This window comes from Acipenser ruthenus, chromosome 6 (assembly GCF_902713425.1).
Source record: "Acipenser ruthenus chromosome 6, fAciRut3.2 maternal haplotype, whole genome shotgun sequence".
NCBI classification, from domain to species: domain Eukaryota; kingdom Metazoa; phylum Chordata; class Actinopteri; order Acipenseriformes; family Acipenseridae; genus Acipenser; species Acipenser ruthenus.
In genome coordinates, this window is record NC_081194.1 from 66312978 (window position 1) to 66338129 (window position 25152).

The 25152-nt window shown below is 36.0% G+C and overlaps 1 protein-coding gene across 2 annotated transcripts in view; it reads left to right on the forward strand.

Moving 5' to 3' along the window:
- Positions 1-25152, forward strand: part of LOC117411046 (transcription initiation protein SPT3 homolog) — a 194607-nt gene that overhangs the window by 124863 nt on the left and 44592 nt on the right. For both annotated transcript variants that reach the window (XM_059025704.1, XM_034018075.3), the window contains 3 exons: positions 1807-1893; positions 2265-2358; positions 8379-8515. In XM_059025704.1, coding sequence (XP_058881687.1) covers positions 1879-1893; positions 2265-2358; positions 8379-8515 — 246 coding nt within the window. In that variant the 5' untranslated portion in view covers positions 1807-1878. The remainder of the gene's footprint in view (positions 1-1806; positions 1894-2264; positions 2359-8378; positions 8516-25152) is intronic.

Consider the following 25152-nt stretch of genomic DNA (forward strand, 5'->3'; position numbering starts at 1 on the left):
CATCTTCTTTACTATTAATAATAGATGGGCCTCTTCAGTGAGTTACAGGAAAACAATTCCATCTCGGGTTTCTGTGACAGTTTATAAATTACTCGACCTTTGGTTTCGTAATTTATGACGTCACAGAAACTCTAGATGTCATTATTTTCCTGTAACTCACTGAAGCCCATCTATATATATATATATGTGTGTGTGTATGTATGTGTGTGTATTTTATTGTCATATATTTTTTTATTATTTATGTATTCTTAATTATTTACTGTACTTAAATTAGTTTAAACATAATACTATACCTCAATGAAAAGTATCTAAAAAAAGATTAATTAAAAAATCAAGCACATTGGTACAATTTTGTCTTTTAAATGTGCTGTATACATTTTAACTTAGGCTCACTTGGTAGCAATGAGAAGAACTACCGTAGAATACAATTCAATATTTAAAACGACAGTCAGGTATGTCAGAGTAAGAACATGCATTGGTATTGCAGCTGTGGATTTCAACATATTCGGGAATTGGAACCCCAAACATTTGCGATGAAAGGTTTTATTAATTCTAACCAAATTCTGTTTGAACTGCTCTGCTTCTGGAATGCGATCATCTTGTGAAAAAGGTGACATTGATTAATGATGTGTCGTAGCCCTAAAGCAACCAAAAGAAACTCAGCTCCAACTGAAAGGACACTTCATATCTGCCATTTTTTTCTTTTTCTTTTTTTTTTTTTTTGGAGGTTATGAAGACTGTTTCCATATGAACATTATTTTCCTATATTCTGAAATAACATTTTACAAATTAGGGAGTGGATGGAAAGATTAGTCTTTTGAATAATGATAGCCTGGTCTCTGCACAACACAAAGATGCAATTGGCAAATTGACTTGGCAATTGGCAAAAAGAATAAATATTATCCTGACTCCTCATATATTTGTTAGTATTTGATTGTGTTAGATTACTTAACTAACTAACCCCAATTAATACTAGACTTAAGTGTGTACTTTTATTATACAGTTCTTTTAAATAATATTTTCTTACAGGCTATGTGATATTATTTTTGAACATCTGGCTTATTACCGTTACTGGTTTTTGTCTCTTGCTTTGGATGACATATTGTGATCGTTTCCCCCTGTATCAGACTATGAATACAATATTAATTGAGTGTATTATCAAAAACAGTTACGTTTTGTGTGCGTGCAATAAGCATAAAAATATATAATAAAAATATGACTCTGGTCCAATATAATGATTTATGGACTGGATCTCCTGCCCACTGAGCAGCAGCCAAAAAAGTCAAAACTCTTTTCCTATGAATATTAGAAACAGCTACTGTTGTTGTTGACTTTTTTCTAAAACTTCTGAATAGGCTCAGTTCACGTTGTACCAGCATGGGAGCTCGAATTAATAATATACTAATTCATCCAGTGATACTGAGTGAAACCATGGCTTGTCTGAGCACGATGGATTGAATTTCATAAAATTATTTTCAGGTGTATTAATGTATTTCTTAAAGCTGAGTGCAGAAGTTCTGGATTCCTGCATAAAAAAAGGAAGTATAGATTTTTATTGTATTTAAAGGACTGGTTTTCATTCATCGATCTTAAGCTAGCTGGTTTCTTATATACACTGAATTCAAAAACACAATCAAGCTGTTCGTGTGTTAGTTAGTGGCCTGTTTTCAAGAGAACTTTGTATATAACTACTGTGTTTATTCTATATGCTGCACAGATCCCATATCACGTGCTGCATTATTTGTGTTATTTGAAAATTGAAAAAGTCAAACACTTCACATGTTTTGTTCTTTTTTTTCTTTTTAGTTGCAACAAGCTGCTGAAGTGTCACAGCTAAGAGGGGCTAGAGTCATATCTACTGAAGACATTTTATTTCTTATGCGAAAAGACAAGGTAAACATCATGATAAAAATATGTATAATTTTTCACTCATGGGGTTACCTATTTGCAAACATAAGAAAGGAGTGAAACAGCTGAACTGCAATGAATATTGAGAAGGTTTACTGTGCTTTTCTGTACCGATTCTGTATTATTAAGTTTATGTAATACATAACTATATTATACTCAATGTTGGATTCGCTTGACTACGTAAATACTTCTTGGCGGACACATTAACAGCATGCTGGTTTCAGAAGTGAAGCATGAAAACGTTTCCTCCAGTTTAATGCAACAGTTAAAAAAGACAGTGTTTTCACTCAGCTCCGCTAGTGCACAGAGGCATAATCTTTCTACTTTATTAGTTACAAACATACTTTCTTTTTCAGAAAAAAATCAGAAGACTTTTGAAATACATGTTTTTCAGAGATTGCAAATCCAAAATCCTTAAAAGTATTGACGACGAAGAAGCCCTTGAAACAGGTAATTACAACCTATATACTGTGGTCTCTCAAGAAAATGCATTTTGAACTTCTGGTGTCCAAGCATTTCATACACGTATGGGGTGTGTGTGTGTGTGTGTGTGTGTATATATATATATATATATATGTGTGTGTGTATGTGTGTATATATATATATATATATATATATATATATATATATGTGTGTGTGTGTGTGTATATATATATATATATAATTTCCTGGTGAACGTTTGACACACTCACACATTCTTGTGTCTTCAAGTTTGATATAGAGAAATTGCTTCCAATGGATAAAAAAGCCTTTTCCATTAAAAAAAAAAAGGCAAATTCACACTCATTTTGTATTCAAGATATGTACTGTATTCAATATTATTATTTTGTTTCCTTCTTTTATATATATATATATATATATATATATATATATATATATATATATATATATATATATATATATATATATAATTTGCATTACAAAAAGTGAATTAAAACAGTCTGCTAACCTGGTGTACGTGTATATAACAGACACAGACTAATCAAAACCCCTAAAAGCCACGATGTAATCATTGTAAATGTCTTCATTATAATTCAGTGGCTATTGTAGTACCACAGGGTGAAACTGAAGAAGCATTTCTAGTAAAGGTTAATCTTTTTTATGTACCGTAGAACATTAATCTGTGCATCTTTAAAAGAAAGGATTTGCACTACAGAAAACTTGACATTGCAGTTTGTTTAAAGTACTGTAGTGAATATCTGGCACACTTTTGATGAATTCTGAGATTGTGCAGATAATATTCTGAGGCTCTGACTTAAGTCACAGACTAGATTCACGTGATTAATTATTTTATATTAATGGGTAACTGAGCTTTCAACTCAAAGTTGCATAGAGGGTTGTTTTTTACCCATTCTATATTTAGCCTACCTTTTCTAAATATCAAACTACTTTTACTCAATACATTAAAAAAAACCAATTCCAAATGTTTTATGAATATTGGGTGATGATGTCTTTACACCAAAAATGAAGACCTGTAATAAAAACGCATTTAGAATATAGCTTATATTTATCATTAATAGTTTTAACCACAGAAAGAAAAATCATCTGTCCTAGGTATTTGTGTAATAATAGGCAATATAAGAGGGGAATATCTTTTTCAATACATTTAAAATACGAATTTAGATTTAGAAAGAAACATCAAATAGTCTGTATTGCACAGGAGCCTGTCTGTGCACACCTTTTTTTTTCTTAGTGTCATAGTATGGTATATAGTTGTACTGCAAAACATTCAGTACATTGCTGAAATTATCCCTGAAATGAGATACTGAGCTTCTAAACGTGTGCTTAGTTCATTATTGTAAATCTTAGCAATCTTATCTCAAAACAACAAATTGCTTAGAACTTAATGTGTTACAGAGGTCAATTACAAGATTCATGTCTTTCTCTTCCTGTTTTTGATGTTTAACCCTTGCTCAAAAATAAACTTTGAATTGTGTTCACTTCAGGTTCTTTTTAATATGTATCAAAATTAAACAATTTGACTGGAGTACAAATAGTTTACTTCAGACAGTTAAGATACAGATTGCGACTGTTTACGTGCACAAACATCATTTGCAAGCACTTATGAAATGCACTGCTTTCAATCGGTACTATCTTACATTTTTATTTGTATTTTTTAATTTATAGTGCCAAAATGTTTGGCTGAAGAAACCAGGTTTTGTATAGCAAATCTGTAGCGTTTAACACACCCTATACAGTAATATAGAGTAGGCATACAGGTTGTGTTACGAATGTAATAATGTAATCATTTGAATACCAAGAATGTCAAAATGTTTAAAAAAGTGGAGTATATTAAAACGTCATTGTTTGGGTACTGTAATTGTTCTGCTTGCTCAATGTCCCAGTGTAGTTAGACAGTCACTAAGTTAGAAAACAACCTTTAGCCTAAAATAGTCAAACTTCTCCTTGCAATCTCCTTCTTGGTGCCTGGAGACCCATTTGGTGCTAAAACAATTTTCATGAAGCTTTTGAAAAAAGTTCAGGAAACTACTTGTAATCTTTGCTAGTACACTTATTTGTCTTGGTATATCTTGCTGTTCAATGCAGCCCGCGGGTGATGGGAGGGTTATAATTAAACAAAAAATAAATAAGTAATCCACTTGCAGCCAAGTTTCAGCCTCCTGGCAGAGGCAACCAGGTTTTTGGCTAAAATGTCCTGATACTGGGTAGAGTTCATGATGCTGTTGACCTTAACAAGGGCCCCAGGACCAGTGGAAGCAAAACAGCCCCATAACATCAAAGATCCACCACCATATTTTACAGTAGGTATGAGGTTCTTTTCTGCACACGCATCCTTCTTTCGACGCCAAACCCACCGCTGGTGTGCATGGCCAAAGAGCTCTATTTTCGTCTCATCTGACCATAGCAGACCATAGCGGACCATACAGGAGGCTGTGTGGTCCAGTGGTTAAAGAAAAGGGCTTGTAACCAAGAGGTCCCCGGTTCAAATCCCACCTCAGCCACTGACTCATTGTGTGACCCTGAGCAAGTCACTTAACCTCCTTGTGCTCCGTCTTTCAGGTGAGATGTATTTGTAAGTACAATACAGTTCCTTAAGACTGAGATGGACTTAAAGAAGTAGAATGTTAATGCATATTTAATTTTGTTTGATTTTATATATACGAATCTTTAGGGGTGCCAATAATTCTGACAACTATCTTTTTGAGAAAATGTTTTATTACTTGTTAATAAAAAAAAAAATTCTCTGAGCAGTTGTATTAGAATAAAAGAATATGCTTTTCCCATATATTTGAGCTTAAAATATAGCTCATTACCTGTGTTTATTTTATACTGCCTTTTTTGCTCATCTTTATCAAGGGTGCCAATAATTTTAGAGGTGACTGTGTGTGTGTGTGTGTGTGTGTGTATGTGTATGTATATGTTGTGTGTGTGTGTGTATATATATATATATATATATATATATATATATATATATATATATATATATATATATATATATATATATATATATATACAGTACTGTGCAAAAGTTTTAGGCAGGTGTGAAAAAATGCTGTGAAGTAAGAATGCTTTCAAAAATAGACATGTTAATAATTTATATTTATCAATTAACAAAATGCAAAGTGAGTGAACAGAAGAAAAATCTACATCAAATCAATATTTGGTGTGACCACCCTTTGCCTTCAAAACAGCATCAATTCTTCTAGGTACACTTGCACACAGTTTTTGAAGGAACTCGGCAGGTAGGTTGGCCCAAACATCTTGGAGAACTAACCACAGTTCTTCTGTGGATTTAGGCAGCCTCAGTTGCTTCTCTCTCTTCATGAGATCCCAGACAGACTCGATGATGTTGAGATCAGGGCTCTGTGGGGGCCATACCATCACTTCCAGGACTCCTTGTTCTTCTTTACGCTGAAGATAGTTCTTAATGACTTTCGCTGTATGTTTGGGGTTGTTGTCATGCTGCAGAATAAATTTGGGGCCAATTAGATGCCTCCCTGATGGTATTGCATGATGGATAAGTATCTGCCTGTACTTCTCAGCATTGAGGAGACCATTAATTCTGACCAAATCCCCAACTCCATTTGCAGAAATGCAGCCCCAAACTTGCAAGGAACCTCCACCATGCTTCACTGTTGCCTGCAGACACTCATTCGTGTACCGCTCTCCAGCCCTTCGGTGAACAAACTGCCTTCTGCTACAGCCAAATATTTCAAATTTTGACTCATCAGTCCAGAGCACCTGCTGCCATTTTTCTGCACCCCAGTTCCTGTGTTTTCATGCATAGTTGAGTCGCTTGGCCTTGTTTCCACGTCGGAGGTATGGCTTTTTGGCCGCAAGTCTTCCATGAAGGCCACTTCTGACCAGACTTCTCCGGACAGTAGATGGGTGTACCAGGGTCCCACTGTTTTCTGCCAATTCTGAGCTGATGGCACTGCTGGACATCTTCCGACTGCGAAGGGAAGTAAGCATGATGTGTCTTTCATCTGCTGCAGTGAGTTTCCTTGGCCGACCACTGCGTCTGCGGTCCTCATCGTTGCCTGTTTCTTTGTGCTTCTTCAAAAGAGCTTGGACAGCACATCTGGAAACCCCTGTCTGCCTTGAAATTTCTGCCTGGGAGAGACCTTGCTGATGCAGTATAACTACCTTGTGTCTTGTTGCTGTGCTCAGTCTTGCCATGGTGTATGACTTTTGACAGTAAACTGTCTTCAGCAACCTCACCTTGTTAGCTGAGTTTGGCTGTTCCTCACCCAGTTTTATTCCACCTACACAGCTGTTTCTGTTTCAGTTAATGATTGTGTTTCAACCTACATATTGAATTGATGATCATTAGCACCTGTTTGGTATAATTGTTTAATCATACACCTGACTATATGCCTACAAAATCCCTGACTTTGTGCAAGTGTACCTAGAAGAATTGATGCTGTTTTGAAGGCAAAGGGTGGTCACACCAAATATGGATTTGATTTAGATTTTTCTTCTGTTCACTCACTTTGCATTTTGTTAATTGATAAATATAAACTATTAACATGTCTGTTTTTGAAAGTATTCTTACTTTACAGCATTTTTTCACACCTGCCTAAAACTTTTGCACAGATATACACACACATATATATATATATATATATGTGTGTGTATATCTATCCGCTGGTTTTCAGCCATGGTGATCTGCAATACCAGTTGGTCAGTTTCATTTTATACCTCCGAGTTCATTTTTAATTAATGAGTCATAAGATAAATTGTAGTTGAAACAGTATTCACTACTAGCGACATGACACCCCACTAATGACATTTGAAAAACAATTTTGGCAAGAGCAGTAAAACACATTATTAACCAACCAGGCACAAGCTATTTTGCTTTTATTATAGCAGCTTAGATTTACTCGTTTACCAGTTGTGCATGGAAACCACATTTTCACAAAATTTCACTAGTAATCTTCAAAAACAGCACGAGTACTTTACGCACAGCTAATTTACATATCAACCCCCACCTTTCCCATTCATTTGCATGACGTCGGGTGAAAAGCCCCGTTTACTCGAGTAAAATAAACTGAGCGAACGGAAACCCAAAAAAGCTTTTTACACAAGACATTTTTCTCATGTAAATGTCTCAAGCTAAAAAAAAAAAGAAATGCATGGAAACCCCATAAATGTTTGTTTCTTGTTTTGTGTATGGTACACTATGAAGGAGTTTCCATCGTAATTGCATGTAACTTACAGTTTTTAAAGCGAAGTGATTATATGGTAATCTCTTACAGTGAAATCTATAAAAGTTGTTTTGACCAATTGCTCGAATGTTATTGCTAGTTCATTGAAAAATTGTTGTCTAAATGCCCTGTTTGTCGTAACGTTGTTTAATGGAATATTGACTTGTTTTTATGAATGTATTGCCTGCTAATTGTTTGATATCCTGCATTGCACGTTTTTATTTTTCTGCACGTATTGAATGCATATTTCATAAATTCCTTTGTTTTAAAATCAATTCCTGGTAAATAATTTGCACATCTAACAACCTTGATTTATGAACTTTAAATGAAATAGAATGTGGTCTATTTTTAGTTTATTGTAACGTGTAAATCCGCTATCGTTTTCAGAGAACAATATTGAAAACGGGTTTATGCATTATAATAAAATGTGGTTATTGTTTTAATTATAATTAACTCCTACTATATCACCCACAGTTTATACTTTTTAGGGTGGCAGTATTAAGGTCATTTAGTATTTAGATCGTTAAAATACTGTAGACCACATTTTATTTCATGTCAATTTACAGTGAGAATGTGTACTTGCTCTCCCTCAAATCATGCCCGCTAATTCTAAATACCAAATCGGTTATGTTGGTCTTTTCTATTCTCTGTTTTAGGGTTGGGTTAAAATTAACACTCGAAAGCTGATAGAGGCTAATTTGATAAAGGTGCGAGGGTCAGGTATAAACAGACACAGCTGTGCAGCAGATGTGTAGAAACTGTCTGTAGCTGTTTTTCCTTTCCCTTTTCTCCCACATGTAGACAAATTCAGCAGCAGCAATGCAAACAAACGGCAGAAGTTGGCTCACGATTTCCTCAGCTCCATTGATCAAACCGGAGAGTTCTTGGCCCTGTTTGATGATGATGACATTGATGAAGTCAAGCAGGAGAGACTGGAGGTGGGTTGGAGTCAAAATGCTGACTGTTTGAAATCATATACTTTAAAAGAAAAACAAAACACTTTTAAGGTCATCTTTTTATATAAAAAAAAAGTGGACACTGCTTAAAACCCCCAAAAATTATAATCTCAGCTGTCATTTTGTGGTTATGTGGTTAAGTGAGAGATTTGCCCTTCTAAAATGAACACTCATTTTAGAAGGGCTGTTTATGGTTACCATAATCTTTGGATATAGCCACGCTTTGATGCATTCCACACACTTTTTGTCAATCCTGTAATGAGTTTGTTGTATTACACGCACCTGTGGATAATGCTCACTGTTGTCGCCGCCCTGGTATCGTTTCTAAACACTACATTGCTCTGCATGATTCACATAGCAACAAGCAGTATACAGTAGACTACTAACTGCCTTAGTGCAAGAAAAAGCAGGTCAAGTTCAAAGTCTGAAACTCACTATGGGGTACTTAGATATTTATATTTTGTTCAACTAAATATATTTTAAAAATATTTAGTTTAAAATCAACTCCCCTTTTAAATGAATAGTAGAGATAGATTTTTAGGTTTAATGCAATGCCTCCATCCCTTTGGATCAGTGGATTGTGGGACACCAGAAAACTATTGGCAGTTCTTCATTTTTGTGGGTGTGTTTAGTTCTCCCAAAATAAATCTGGATGTAACTGGACTTGCTTGGACCCTAGTCATATGCAGTTTCTTACTGTTACACTGACTTTTATAGTTTAATAATGACGACATGGTGATATATATTCAACCAACAGTCACATTTAATGTTATCGGGGAGAGAGACAAAGACATTGAACTTGATCTGCTTTTTCTTGCGCTAAGGAAGCCTATTTCAGTGTTATTAGTTTTAGTGGCGTCTCCTACTGCTTTCATCTCAGCTGTGCTCTGGCAACATACATGACGGCATGGAACTATGAGTGTGACACATTCTTGTGCTCTCATGTTCGTTGTATGTTCACAGGAAATGCTCCACATTTTTTAAACAAATCATAGGTAACACGCTTCAATGCATTATTATTATTATTTGTTTATTTAGCAGACGCCTTTATACAAGGCGACTTACATAGACTAGGGTGTGTGAACTATGCATCAGCTGCAAAGTCACTTACAATTACGTCTCACCCGAAAGACGGAACACAAGGAGGTTAAGTGACTTGCTCAGGGTCACACAATGTGGTTGAGGTGGGATTTGAACCGGGGACCTTCTGGTTATAAGCCCTTTTCTTTAACCACTGGACCACACCGCATTCCGCGAGCCTCTCTTCATCATCCTCAATAATATGCAAATGGTCATACTTGAAAAACTACTGTAGTTATGTTTTATTTGTTCGTTTGTTTTGTTACCCAGGTGCACGTTATAGTTGAATTCCAAGCTCACCAAGGCTACTCCTAAGTACAAACAAATGACTACTGTTGTTTTATATCCATTGGTTTCAGTGTGGTTTGATCCTTTGATGCAGGAACCCCACAGGCAGAAAACAAAAAGTATAACTTTTATATAGTACAGTAGGTTACTGCCATTATTATTATTATTATTTATTTCTTAGCAGACGCCCTTATCCAGGGCGACTTACAATTGTTACAACATATCACATTATACATTATTTCACATTTTACAGATATCACATTATTTTTACATACAATTACCAATTTTTACAGTTGAGCAATCTAGGTAAAGTACCTTGCTCAAGGGTACAACAGCAGTGTCCCCCACTGGGGATTGAACCCACAACCCTCCGGTCAAGAGTCCAGAGCCCTAACCACTACTCCACACTGCTGCCATATACTGTTAATGCTCTTTTTTTCTGTTTATTATAGCAACGTATTTAAGTACCGCCCACCCACAGCAAGGAACATATTTCCTCAGCTAGTTAAATGAAGAAATGCATTAATTAATTGAAAATCCCCAGTCATTTGCTTAAGGACTATTTCAGTTTAACACCCACACTCTTTGAGTTTTTAAAGTTAAAGATGAGATAATGAGCAGGAACATTCCCAGACTTTCAGCTGACAGCTCAGTTACTTCCACTCTTAACAGGTGGCATATATTAAGTTGTGAAGAGAGGAATGGACCAACTCAATACTGAGCTAAAATACTTATTTTGCAGTGTCAGCAGGCTTATATCAAGTGAGACTTTTTCTGTCTCTATGCAATTATTTAAACTTTAAACCACAGTAACCCACCTCCATAGATATAAGTAGTTCTAATAAAGCAGTGGGTGATGTATTACATCTAGAAAGTAAAATACATTTTCATATTTCCATATATATATATATATATATATATATATATATATATATATATATATATATATATATATATATATATATATATATATATATAAAATGTATTTATTTATTTTAGCTCAAAGTGTATCTGTATAGCTGTTATGTACTATACATCAATTATAGTACAATAAGACAAAAAATGGACTGAATGATAATACCTGAAAATAATCTTAATATTTTTAAAATTAGCCGGTGCAAATATAGTATTAGGCGGTGGATTGCGGCGATTGACGGCTTATTTTGAAAATCCTGCATTTTTTGCGGTCATTTTTAACGTTTTAGCCTCTCGGAGTGCTTAACACAGAAACCCGCCCCTTCAACTCTCTGATTGGTTAAATGTTGTGTCAAGACATAACACAGCTGTCATGTGGTTCCAAGATTTTTTTTTCACCCAGCAACGCACAAGTGACCTAGTCTGCTAGAAGCACAATCAGTCCTTATTGTTAAAGGCACAGGAGCATCTGCAAGACGGGCGGATCGGGTTTTTTCAGCCGGGCGACAACAGCCACTTTGCTGGGCGGCCTGGGGACAACCCTGATATATATATATATATATATATTAGGGATGCACTGAATCCAAGTTTTTGAGATTCGGCCGAATACCGAATCCATCTCAAATGATTCAGCCGAATACCGAACCACAATTAAACAATTAAATACACTTACTAAACTGCTGAAGTAATTCACACTCACTTTACATGTCGAATACATTGCAGTTTAGAGAGGTGAGTTAAGAAAACCTGACCTGCCTTAGTGTCCTGAGATTCTGGAGCCTGTTGACAACCATATCTGAGAGCTATGAGGAAAACATTACCATGGTGAGTGACCTGAATCTCCCTGCGAAATAAAACCCACGTTGATTTAAATGCACCGTGTGTGTAACACATACCAAATAGGCTACAAAATAGTTTAAAAAATATTTTAATAACACAGCAGTTCCCAAATGGTTCAACTTGTACTGGCACATTACAGTAATGTAAAATTTTATTTACGAAAGGACATTGTTCAACAATGTCTTGCACATCTGACAGTTGTAAAGTTACAAAAAATATATATTTCTATGCACCATTTTTGATCTCTAGAACACGTTTGTCAGACAAAGCAACAAAGCACAAAAGTCTACAACAGTTTGCCATTACTATATATTACAGGTTTACTGCATAACTTTACTCCATGTAAAGTGTGATGTGACTGTGCTGTTGCATACGGGGGTCTGTTTGCATTCAGCAGCTGCATGACGTGTTTAGTGTGTGCGCCACCAGTAGGGAGTTGAGAGCCGCTACCAGAGTTCATCAAACGTGTTCTTGTTATTAAATAAAAAAAATTACGTTCAATACCAGATTTGTGTCTTTTATTTAAAGAAGAACCGCACATATTGGAGGGATGTATTAAAATGGTTGTGCATCTGGGCAGATATAGGATTCGGAAGTATTCGGCCGAATCCGAACCCTGCTCAAAAAGTAGGTATTCAGGCTGAATCCTGGATATACATTTTTCACATTCTGCTGCCTACAAAATACAATTCAAAATGCATTAAAGGAGGAGTTTGTTTCACTGATCTACACAACATCATCTACACTTTCAACGTGAAAGAACAATTATAGAAATATTCAAAAAATAATTAAAAATAAAAAACCAAAAAGTCTTGATTGCATAAGTCTTCACACCCTTTGTCATAGCAAACCCAAATTAGCTCAGGTACAACAAATTTCCTTAACAAGGCACATAATAAGTTAAATAGCTGTTTCTGTTGTATGAAGTGAAATTGAAGCAAATGGCAAAACATGCCGAACAAGGAGCTGCCAAAAGAACTCCAGGATAAAGTTATTGAAAGGTACAGATTGGGGGAAGACTATAAGAAACTTTCAATGTCTTTGAATATCCGTTGGGGCACTGTCAGGTCCATCATTGTAAAGTGGAAACAGTTTGGCACCACCAAGATACTGCCTCGATCAGGCCGTCCCTCCGAAGTCAGTAGCCGTGGCTTAAGGAAACTGCTGAGGGAGGTCACTGAGGCCTAAGATTACTTTAAAAGAACTACAGAGGTCTCTGGCTGAGATTGGCTGAGTACTCCACAAACATACCTGTATGAGAGGGTGGCAAGAAGGAAGCCACTGCTGAAAAAAAGCCATATGATGTGCCGCATAGCTTTTGCAAAGAAACACAGGGGACACTGCATGCATGTGGGAGAAGGTTTTGTGGTCTGATGAGACCAAAGTGGAACTTTTTGGTCTCAATGCTAAGCGGTACGTGTGGCGTAAACCAAATATGGCACATCACCCTGCTAACACCATCCCTACAGTAAAGCATGGTGGTGGCAGCGTTATGTTTTGGGGATGCTTTGCAGCAGCGGGGACAGGGAGGCTTGTGAAGATCGAGGGAATGATGGATGGTGCAAAGCACAGGCAGATCCTGGAGGAAAACCAGTCTGCCAGAGACCTGGGACTGGAGAGAAGATTCACCTTTCAGCAGGATAATGATCCTAAGCACAAAGCAAAAGCAACAATAGAGTGGCTCAGCAAGAATAAAGTGAATGTCCTCGAGTGGCCTAGTCAAAGCCCAGACCTGAATCCTATAGAAAATCTGTGGCAAGACTTGAAGACTGCAGTCCACAGACGATCCCCAGCCAACTTGAAAGAGCTTGAGCTATTCTGCCAAGAAGAATGGGCAAAAACTGCACCATCCCACTGTGCTAAGTTGGTAGACGCTTATCCAAAACGACTCATGGCTGTTATTGCTGCAAAAGCAGCTTGCACCAAGTATTGACTCAAGGGGTGTGAAGACTGATGCAATCAAGACTTTTTGGTTTTTTATTTTTAATTACTTTTTGAATATTTCTATAATTGTTCTTTCACGTTGAAAGTGTAGATGATGTTGTGTAGATCAGTGATGATGTTGTGTAGATCAAGTTGTACTATGGTATCGAAAAATTATATTTATTTTCTTGTCCATCGAAGGTCCACCTTATTATTGCTGTGTATTTTATTTGCCATTTTATGAAACTGGAAAAGAGATTCTTCTCCATGTGTCCAAACCCCAAAAATATAATCTACAAACCAAATGTATTCAAAAGGTTCTCTCTCAGATTTTCTAAGTAATTGTTCTTCCCATTTTCCCATGTAAGTACTGGCAAAATGAAGAAAATAAAAACAGTTGTCTTTCTTTAGAAACTGCCACTTAAAACTCATAACCTTCCGGTCAAAAGCTGTAATTATATTTCCTAAACTAGAATCCTGAAAGTGCCAGAAAGGGGGAAAATTATATATATATATATATATATATATATATATATATATATATATATATATATATATATATATATATATATATATATAAATAATAATGAAACATTTTGGGGTATTGCCATGAGTCATTTCATGTCACTTTTCAATTAAACTAAAGCTCTAGTCACCCTGGAATTATCCCAGAGTGGCTGCGGAGTGTTTTTTTTTTTTTTTTTTTTTTTAATTGAGTATTCTACTGGGTATGTTTAAGCTATCAGAACAATATTAGGGATCGAAGTACCATGTCCCTCAGGGCCTCCCACTTTGTTTAGAGAGCAGGGCCTCTCTAAACAAAGGACCTATCCATTGAAATTCTGATCCATTCTTAATGCCACATTTCCTGTGAAGCAACCTGGGGTACTTTAATTGCAATTTTCTTATACTCTGTTCATTTTAAAATCAGCATTATCTATTGCTGACACTCACTCACTGTTTTTTTTTTGTTTTGTTTTTTTAATACCAGATCAAGTAAGCCTTTGCTGGCATCTAGCAAGCAAAACAGTAATTTAGTTTCTAATTTTGTAATTCCCCTGACATATGGGATGGTGTTAAAAAGAAAATATGGCTCACAGATACAAAAAAGAAAGGTTGAATTGAGGAAGCATATTGTTTAAAATAACTCAACTGTCCTTTTAAAGCCATGCATATAGAGCAGGTCATAGAAAGTAGTCATTAAGATTCCCTTTTTTTTTTATTATTATTTTGGATCATGCAACACAAGGGTGAGTTTGCTTTGTCAGCAGTCTGGATTGCATTTCTTTAGGCAAGACATCAATCATCTCTAGGGCTCTGTCAGATCTCCTTACAAACTATTATTTTCTCTGACTTACTCCACCACTTTCAGATGGCATTATGTAAAAGTATCTTTGTCAACTTGTGTGGGATCTGTATTGTTTCTCCATAATGCCATGATAACAGAGAGACTCTTTGGGGTGCTATTCTAAGACTTTTGGGATATACATACTGCACTTTCATACAAAAACAGCACTTCTGTGACAAGAAGATAACTTTTTTTTTTCTTCTAATCACTGGATCGAGTAACTTAATGGGAACAGACCTGTTCAATTTACCCTCAGAGCTATCTGTTCATAAAACCCAAGCTGTGGACAATGCTTGCTAAGCAGAAATAAGTACATTATAAGTACATTACAGGGGTTGAAACACCCATTTGCTGTCTGGTCATACTTCCAGCTGTTTGGGTAATTCTTTCTCCAGATGCATCAGTTTTGCTCATTGAGTAGGCTGAAGCTCTTTGCTACCTTTTAAAGCAGCTACACACCAGACGCGACACCACAAATGAATATATGCAGCAATGTGACAAAATAATAGAATCTTGTCACGGATAGCTTGTGGTGAAGATGTCAGACCCGGAAGACAGTGGATACAGACAACAGTGCTGGGGTATGAAACACACTGATGTGCCGGTTTATTATTAAACAGAAATTAAAAAGGTTGAACAAAACACAACACTCAAAATAAAGGGCACAATGGCCAAACGAACAGACAAACAAACAAACAAACAGTGGACAAACAGACAAACAAGTATCGTGCTGGTTGATAGCCAGCACGTATAGCAATTGTTATTATAACTTTTATTTAATTTCTCCTCTCTTTCTCTCCCGTTCTCCACTCACGAACACCCAACCCTGAATGAGTGACTCCTGCATCTATATATGCAATTGTGCCGGGATTCAATTGCTAATTAATTATTCACTTGAATCCCAGCACACAAACTAATTTGTGCACTCCCCGTGCTCACATATGAATACACGTTTTATCTGCACATGAAGTGATTATGCAATCCCTGTGCCTAAATACAACTATATATTTTAAATCACTTGTGCTACGCAGACCCATTTACATCCAGTGCACCAATACATATACACCAACATTAACACACCACACGCAACATATAAACATAGAATACACACCCCTGCACTGTTTTATAGTTGTTTAGTAAAAAGCTTATGTATTTGATGTGCTTATAAGAACAGTATTTAAAGGAAATCTTTCATTTGTTGACTGCCATCACATGGCCATTATGTGACGTACAAAAGAATGTGCTAACTGGTGGCCATTGATGGGATTTCTTCAGTAAAGAAGAAAAAAAAAAAGCAGTCCATCCCGTGACTAAAGATCAGAAGTAACCGAGGCACTTTGTAAAAAAATCATGTCTGCCTCTGGATTTATATTTTAGTCTTTGAACCACACTTGTTAGTTAAAAATGATTAGTTAGACAGAACATTGCTTTTATAATTTATAATTGGGTCTTGTACTATCAGGTCAATATACCAGTACTCCACCATACTAGATGATGTAATTGTAATTCTGTTTTGCTAAATCCCATTAAAGCAAATCCAAACTGAAACATTTAAAGTTTGACAAAAGCTTAAATCCTAATGTCAGTGACAGACAGGGCACTCGTTTTCAACCTAATTAGTTATTATGTTGCCAGTGCTTATTCGAAAATCATAAATTAAAAGCCATATGGCGGTTCTTCTTAAGCACTCATGAAACCTTTTTTTTTTTTTTTTAAATGTATTACAAAGACATGTTTTACTACATTGTAACTTTGTTGGAAGTGTTTTATTAAAGTGTTTAAATGTATGAAACAGTTTAAATAAATCTTACTTCAAAGATCCTTTAATTTGAATACAGAGAATATGTACATATAATTGCAACAATATTATGTCTAGTGATGATAAGTTCTTGTTTTTATCCAGTTGGACCATAGTGATCAGCATCTGACATCACAAACCAAGACAAAATAGCAGTATAGGTATATGCTTTGTACATATAAATATAGAAAGGTTCAACTACAAAGCAAACTTACAAACAGGCACAACATATATCAAATAGAAGGTACCATATTAGTACAAATAAAGCACAAAAAATAGATTCATGGTAAGTTTGCTCCTATTGCTTGTGAAGACAGTCTTGTATCATAAAAGATGGGGTCCTATATACATTAATTCCATGAGAATTTTTAATGACATGTCTCCAGCCCTACCCTGCCCTCCCCCTACTACTTGAAAAAGCAGTCTATTAGGAAGCATGAAACTTGCATACACACTAGGGTTGCCACCTCCAAGACAAACAAACAAAACAACGGCCACTGGCCACGTCCCACCCAACACCAACAATAACAATTTTTTTTTACACCATTCAGTATTGTGTTGTATCCTGAAAATAATAATTGATGCCTTTTCTCAACAATAACATGGCTTCTCTTTAATTATTTTACTGTAATTATAACAATGTTCATAGTTCTCTCATTTACACACACCACAATCAAAGTACACCAATATGCAAATAAAAAAAATAAAAGGGAAAAATATAGCATGTTCGAAAATCCATTACACTGAAAGCCATGTGGTTACAGACTTGTATTTCTCTATTATTTTTTTCCAGAATAACCACCCTGTATTGTAAACAGTTGACTATAGGGGAGATTGCCTTGATTTTGTCTTATGTTTGTTTATAGATTTGCATTTCTCTTCTATTTACAAATTTAAATACAGTGTGAGCTCAGCTGTTTCATTGAAAAGCAGCTGTGTCATACACTACATACAGGGAGTGTATCTGATGGGTTGTACATAAAGAAGAAATACTGGTACTGAAAACAAAGTACAATGAATATGATTGATACCATTCTTTTGTTTTACCTTGTGGTCATAGTTACAGTATCTGAAAGCCCATTGATACCCTGTTGTGTAAACTGCAGTGTAGTAGTCTGGAGGCTCCACTAGACATAATATTTTATGTCTAGTGGAAATGCGTGTGGACGTGAAATTTAAACAGTTACAATAACACTGATTCATATTTCACATTTTAAAATTGAGTTTATTTTGTTTCAGTTTGTTTCCATGACAGCTGGTAAACAAGTAATTGGTGTACATACATTTTAAAAGCTTTGGAAATAAAGATACATTTTCCCAGACATCCTGAGTGTACTGCAGGACTGTGACATTACTTAATTGCTTTGATTTAAAATGTTCTTTATCCAACATATGTTTATTCAATTAAGGATCCAGAGACAGTATTTTTTATTTTTTTTTGCAAAACTCCAAAAATGCTAATTCAGAAGTATTCATACCCTTTGATGCTATAAAAAGTATTGTCTACAAGGTGCTAGAAAATTCAATATGATTATTATTATTATTATTATTATTATTTATTTCTTAGCAGACGCCCTTATCCAGGGCGACTTACAATTGTTACAAGATATCACATTATACATTATTTCACATTATACAGATATCACATTATTTTTACATACAATTACCCATTTATACAGTTGGGTTTTTACTGGAGCAATCTAGGTAAAGTACCTTGCTCAAGGGTACAACAGCAGTGTCCCCCACTGGGGATTGAACCCACAACCCTCCGGTCAAGAGTCCAGAGCCCTAACCACTACTCCACACTGCTGCCCCGAACTTAATTGCCGAACTTAATGCCGAACTTAATTATAGAAAAGTCTAGAACATGCTGGAAAGGGTTAGGCATAGGATGATTGCTATCGTTACCAATAAGTAAATATGGGGAAAAAGTAAAGCGCTATCTTAAGACCTTAGGTAGACCATTATTTATTGTCATAAAGCTGGAGGAGGATACAAGAAGATTTCCAAGCATTTGAGTATCCCAATTTCAACTATTGTTTCTATTATCAAGAAGTACAAGACTTATGGTACTGTCACAATGCTCCCTCGGTCTGGAAGAAAGAAGGTTCTTTCACCAAGAACAAGTAGAAGAATTGTGAGGAAGGTTAATAACAATCTGAGATTGAGTGCCAAAGATATTCAAAGTGAATTGGCTGCAAGTGGGACTGGGGTTTCCATTTCAACCATAGGTAGAGTATTGCATGGTGAAGGTCTCAATGGTCGCAGGCCAAGGAAAAAGCCACTCTTAGGAAAACGTCACAAGGACAATCACTTAGTGGCACATAATGGCATTTGAATAATGGATATGAGTTCTGATAAAAGATTTAGTGGAGTGATGAAACAAAAATTGAGCTGTTTGGTCGCGCTGTAGTCGTTACGTTTGGAGAAAGTCTGGTGAGGCGTACAAAGAAAAGAATACTGTGTCTAGTGTCAAGCATGGAGGTGGTAATATCCTTCTATGGGGCTGTTTTTCCTTAATGGCACAGGAAATTTAGTTCCAATACATCATAAAATGAATTCCATAGCATACCAAAAGATATTGGCCAATCATCTAAAACCCTCCGCTACAAACCTTGGTTTAAAGAGAAACTGGACGTTCCAACACAACAACAATCCAAAGCACACATCAAAATCTACTTCAGAATGGTTAAAGAAGAATAAAATCAAGGTTCTGGAATGGCCTCATCAAAGTCCCAATCTAAATCCGATTGAGAATCTTTGGTAGAGTCGAAGAAGGCTGTGCACAAGAGAAGTCCTCGGAATTTGAATGAACTGGAACAATTTTGCGTTGAAGAATGGTCAAAAATCACTAAATAATCATGACAAAAGCTCATTGACAAATATCCTAATTGTTTAAAAGAGGTTATTATTGCTAAAAGTCATTTTTATTATGTATTCTGCTTAGAGATACATGTATAAAAACACGTTATTCTATGACCTGAGGGACCTTACAATACATCCTGAATGTTTTGTTGAAAAATATTGATGTTTGGGCAGATTACAAGACATTGTTTCACCTGAGTGAGCAGTGACATACTACACGTTTATTCTCAGGGTCTTTATAAGCAATAATGGACACTACCCTCGATTTTATTTTCTCAAAATAAATATTCATAAGTAACAATAGTTACTCATTTCATTCTTATCAGTAATAAGGAAAAAAAAAATGTACCTGATACATTTAGTTCATGAAGTAGTATATGCTTCTATCCACTCGTTTCTTGATATTTATAAATGTTGTAAAAACATATATATTAAAACATGAGACAGAATAAATGTTCTTATATAATTCTAAGTCAAATACATCAGATTTATAGTGTTTCCCCTTTTTTTATTTGCTCTAAACAAGTTTCTGTGATGTTTTGTTTCTGCTTTTGTCTCTTCCTGGCTGCTGTAAACAGTCTCCGCCCTAATGTACACTAAGGAGTACATTTTCAAAGGCGACTAAGGGCTTTAGACTGGTGTAACTCTGCTTTTTAGACATCTAGTCTAGTGCAAGAGTGATTTTCTAAAGCATCTAATATTCCCAACTGATGCCCTTAGATGCCTGTTACCATCTATTGGCGTCTATTCTTTTTTGACCTCATTAACATTTTTACGTGTGATTGTCAGACTATGTAGACGTCTAGAAACAGTAGTTTAAACGTCGAAGTTACACCTGCTGCAGCACAGTGTAAAGCACGTCTAAAGGGGGAAGTTGCATGCGAGTTTAAAGGCGCAATGACAGATCTATTACTAGAACTGGTTTCTGTACGAGCTGCTCGAAGAAGAACAAGAAGACTTATTAGGGCATATAGTGAACGGGTCTACCGCCCCTGACTTATTTAAAATTACCAATGGATGAAGTTATTGGACGTTTCCACCTCAATACACAATAGATTTTAAGTCTGAGTGAGGAATTAGCATTAGCAGGAATTGAAGGACTTGTTGCAGTAGTACCGTCTGAAAATATTAAGATGGTTAATTGTCCCATAACAACACATTAACAATTGTATTTAATATGCATGATATTACTCAAGCTTTATATTACTATAATATGAACCATTATAGCAATGTTAAAATCAGTGGGCATCAGAAGTATTTCTAAACTATCACAGATATATTTGTGCAAACACTAATTCCTTATATACCTGGTAGATAGCTTGAAGTTCAAGATCCGTTTCATATTTGATACCGTCTGCACTTGAGTTTTCAAACCAACTGTTGCGTAAAGAGGACCAATTGTGAATTCTTTCTCAGCCTGTTTTATCTGTGATTCCTACAAATAATTTGGGAAAAATATACTACTATCCCTATATGACAGAACCCAGCTTGACGTTCACAGCTTGGTATTTCAATCCAGAACAGCTACAGTTTTCAGACATTTGAATTTTTTTCTATAAAGCCATGATTTACAACCTTTACTTAATCTGTAATGGTTTTTCTGCGGCACCACAGAGAGGGTTTCTGGTTCTCAACATTAGGTAATAGCATTGTTAAAAACACAGCCATTACAGTTACTTTGTAAAGAATCATAATTGTCAGACTTCACAAATTCCTTAGAATAAATGATAGAAGTCTCATAAACTAGTTCTGTTAGTGTTCTCATTCTTTTCATAGGCTGTTCAGTAAAGCACTTCAATTAATTTACAATGTAGTAAACTCGTTGGCTCTTGCATACTAAACTGATGCATTGTTTCAGATCTGCTGATAGTTTTGAGTTTACACAGCAGTTAACTCTCTTTCATAAACATCTACACACCTTACCAAAATACAAAAGCATCAAATAAATTGGTCCGTAGCAAATTAAATAAAACTGTACACTTGATAAATCAGTAGCCTCAATAGAGGTTGTAAAATCATTCACAGTGGGTCATCTTTAAATTAAAGTTGATTTAGTTTGAAAAATGAAGTTTACTACATTCGTGTCGGATTAGGCTACTGTATGCATCTATGAGATGCCATTGTATATCAAGCCAACAAGCCACTGTTATTTACTTTTGTTTTATTTATGTGGATTATTCCTAAGCAACATGGGTCTGACATGTAATTTCAATGAATAATAGTCAGCTTGTTAATTTTTGTTACTTTCTACTAAACATTACGTTATCGCAGCACCTGTAAAATGTGTGTTTATTTAAAAACAAATAGCCTACTGACACAAATACAGTAATGGGATGATATACGTTGATTAATCTGATTCATTTTGGGGACATTTAGCTAACACTTTTATTTTGTGTTTTGGCAGTCTACTCCGGCAATTCCTTCCAAATTGATACAAGGGATAGTACCAAGGGCTTTTTCTTCAAGACGGGTCAAAGATGTAATAGTATGAGTGTGTCCACCGGACATTTTTTTGGTAGATGAGGCTATTTGACCTGCTTTGTATTTCGCATTTCGCTTAATGTCTCTCCATCTCTTTTTTATTTCTTCACTATTTCGTTTTGTCTGGGAAACAGCATTTATCTTTTGTAACACAGTTTCCCAGCCCTGGTTTGTAATATTTGTTACAAACCGGTCTGTCCCACATTGATATATTTGAAGAATTTCATCAACTAATACTTCATTTTCTTCTTTTGTGAAGTTTGGTTTTCTATTTTTAGCTGTTTTTTGGGATGCCTCATTGCGGCTTGCCATTGTGTGCAATAAGACGTGCTGTTCTCAAATAGGTAACAGGTGTAGCCGCCGTCGAAATATCTAACTATAGACGAAATACATCACTTCCTGTTGAGTTGCATACATTGTAATACGACTAAATAATTTAAATGTATGGAGGGCTGACTAAAGTCTAAATCTTTGATAATCACATTTACCTTTAGATGTCTAAAACCAATTAGAACCTATGAGAAGTTAGCCATCACTACCATAAATAACAGACGTAGGCATCTGCAAACGTCAATTTACCAAAGTCATTGTTGAAAATCATGACGATAATGTAGCCGTCTAAGAAAAAGTGTAACTTTAGACTTCTGACTAAAATTGTCACCTTTGAAAATCTACCCCTAAATGCCCCTCTCGGTGATGTCACACGAAAAAAAAAGCTATCAGGAAGTGAATGTCAGTCCCTCCCCTATTCAATGATGTGTGTTTTCAAGCCTGTACTGCAAAGTAAGGTGGACCTGTAAGTCATCAAAACAAAGTGCTTTTTTTATCGTGTTCACACGATCGCGCTCCTAGAAGCCCACTTCATTATGATCATGTTAACAGGATCCCGGTCCTTAAAGGGTTAATTTAATTTTCCTTGTCTTTATGAATACTTTTGAACTAGCATTTTTGGAGATTTGCAAAAAAACTTTTTTTCCTTATCCACAAAAGCAAAACTTTTGCTACAAAAACTTTCCCTGTAATTATTTGTTGAGAATTTTCTAGAAATTATAAATTTCCATTGTGGTATGTAAACTTACTTTATACAACTGTATAAACGGGTGCAGACTTCACCCTGTGAAGTGATTTTGGTACCTTGTTTTGCCCCAAGTTTTAACACCTGTGCCGCTACCACATGTCGGAAATAATAATATATAATTTTAATGCACTGCAATATCGAAATGGTATTTCCAATATCGAAATGGTATTTCCAATAAAATCAGAATTACAGTTTTCAGTTTACAGATATTTCCATTGTAAATGTTGTGTACGTACCTGGAAATACATCATACCATCAGGAAAACTAATCAAAGTGAAATATTAAAATGAATGCATCTTTTCTACTTCTAGCATTAGAACTGTAACACAAACACTGCCCGGTGGTTTTCTGTAAAATGTTGCCGCTAGGTACAAATGATTGAATGTTATTTTGCTGTCTGCATTATGTTTGTAGCACTAAATTGCAATAGGGTTAAGCATTTATTTATCATGTTTTATGTGCTGTGACCCAGTCAGTACCAAACATAAAGTCTCCGGACTGTATTTTTTTTTACGCTATACTGTACAAAACATGTGTTGGCCTTAAGTTGAGAATTTTTTTTTTAAAATAAATACATAAAAACTAAAACACTAATAAATAATAATAGTAACAATAATTATTATAACTTGTATTATTATTTTATATAGCACCTTTCATGAACAGACATCACAGAACACTGTACACGTCAATAAAACAGACAAAGCAGACATTCAAAATATAGGGCTTCCAAGTGGCACATCCAGTAAAGGCACTCCGCGTGGAGTGCAAGATGCACCCTATAGCCTGGACGTCGCCGGTTCAAGTCCAGGCTATTCCTTTGCCTACTGAGGACGGGAGCTCCCAGGGGGCGGCGCACAATTGGCTGATCGCCGCCCAGAGGGAGGGAGGGCTAGGTCGGCCAGGGTGTCCTCGGCTCACCACGTACCAGCGACCCCTGTGGTCTGGCTGGGCGCCTGCGGGCTTGCCTGTAAGCTGCCAAGAGCTGCATTGTCCTCCCACGCTGTAGCTCTGTGTGGCTGTGTAAAGAAGTGGGTGGCTGACAGCACACGCTTTGGAGGACAGCACGTGTTCATCTTTGCCCCTCCCGAGTCAGCGCAGGGGCGGTAGTGGTGAGCTAAGCCTAAAAATAATTGGACACTACTAAATTGGGGAGAAAACAATAAAAATAATTGGCGACCACTAAATTAACAATAACAATAATAATAATATAACCTTTAGGAATTCGGGCAATATTATGTACATGGGAAAATGACACCCTGGTGACATTCCGCACATGGGACTCAAAGGCTAGACTAGGGTGAAAAATAATACCAAGATTTTTCATTTCAGCTAGACCAAATCTCAAGCCCATCAATAACCATACTACATTTGTCAAGTTTACGCTGTTGATGCTGAGAGCTAAGTATCATTAGCTCAGTCTTATTGCTATTCAACTGCAAAAAGTTGTGTTGCATCGATAGTTTAATTTCTGTCAAGCAATTTGAAAGTACAGAGACAGTGAAATCAAGTGTCAGGTTTAGTCTGCAATGCAGATCATTTGAGTATTGTCAGCATAAGAATGAAAAGTAACACCATGACAAGGAATCTTCTGGCCAAGTGGTAGCATGTAAATGCTGAATAAGAGGCCCCAATATAGAGCCCTGAGGGACACCAGAGGAAACCAAAGTAGTATTGGACTTGAAACCTCCCATTGTCACAAATTGCTTTCTATCAGACAGATAGGATCTGAACCAACTAAGAGCAGTGCCAGAAATGCCAACAAAACTTTCCAAACGGTTGTTTAAAAGTATAGACCTGGCGCTTTCCAATGGCGTATTCACTGTTTGTAAGTGGTATTCCTAGCCGGGACTACGGTCACCTGAAGTTAAGCCACTCGTCATGTGACAGGCGTCACCTGCATAGGTTTCATTATGAGTCGATTACTCCGTCATTTTAGCAGCCAGACAGAAGGGGGTCATATAATTGGAAAGCTTAGAATCTCAGCTTTCGAGCCAAATGTTACT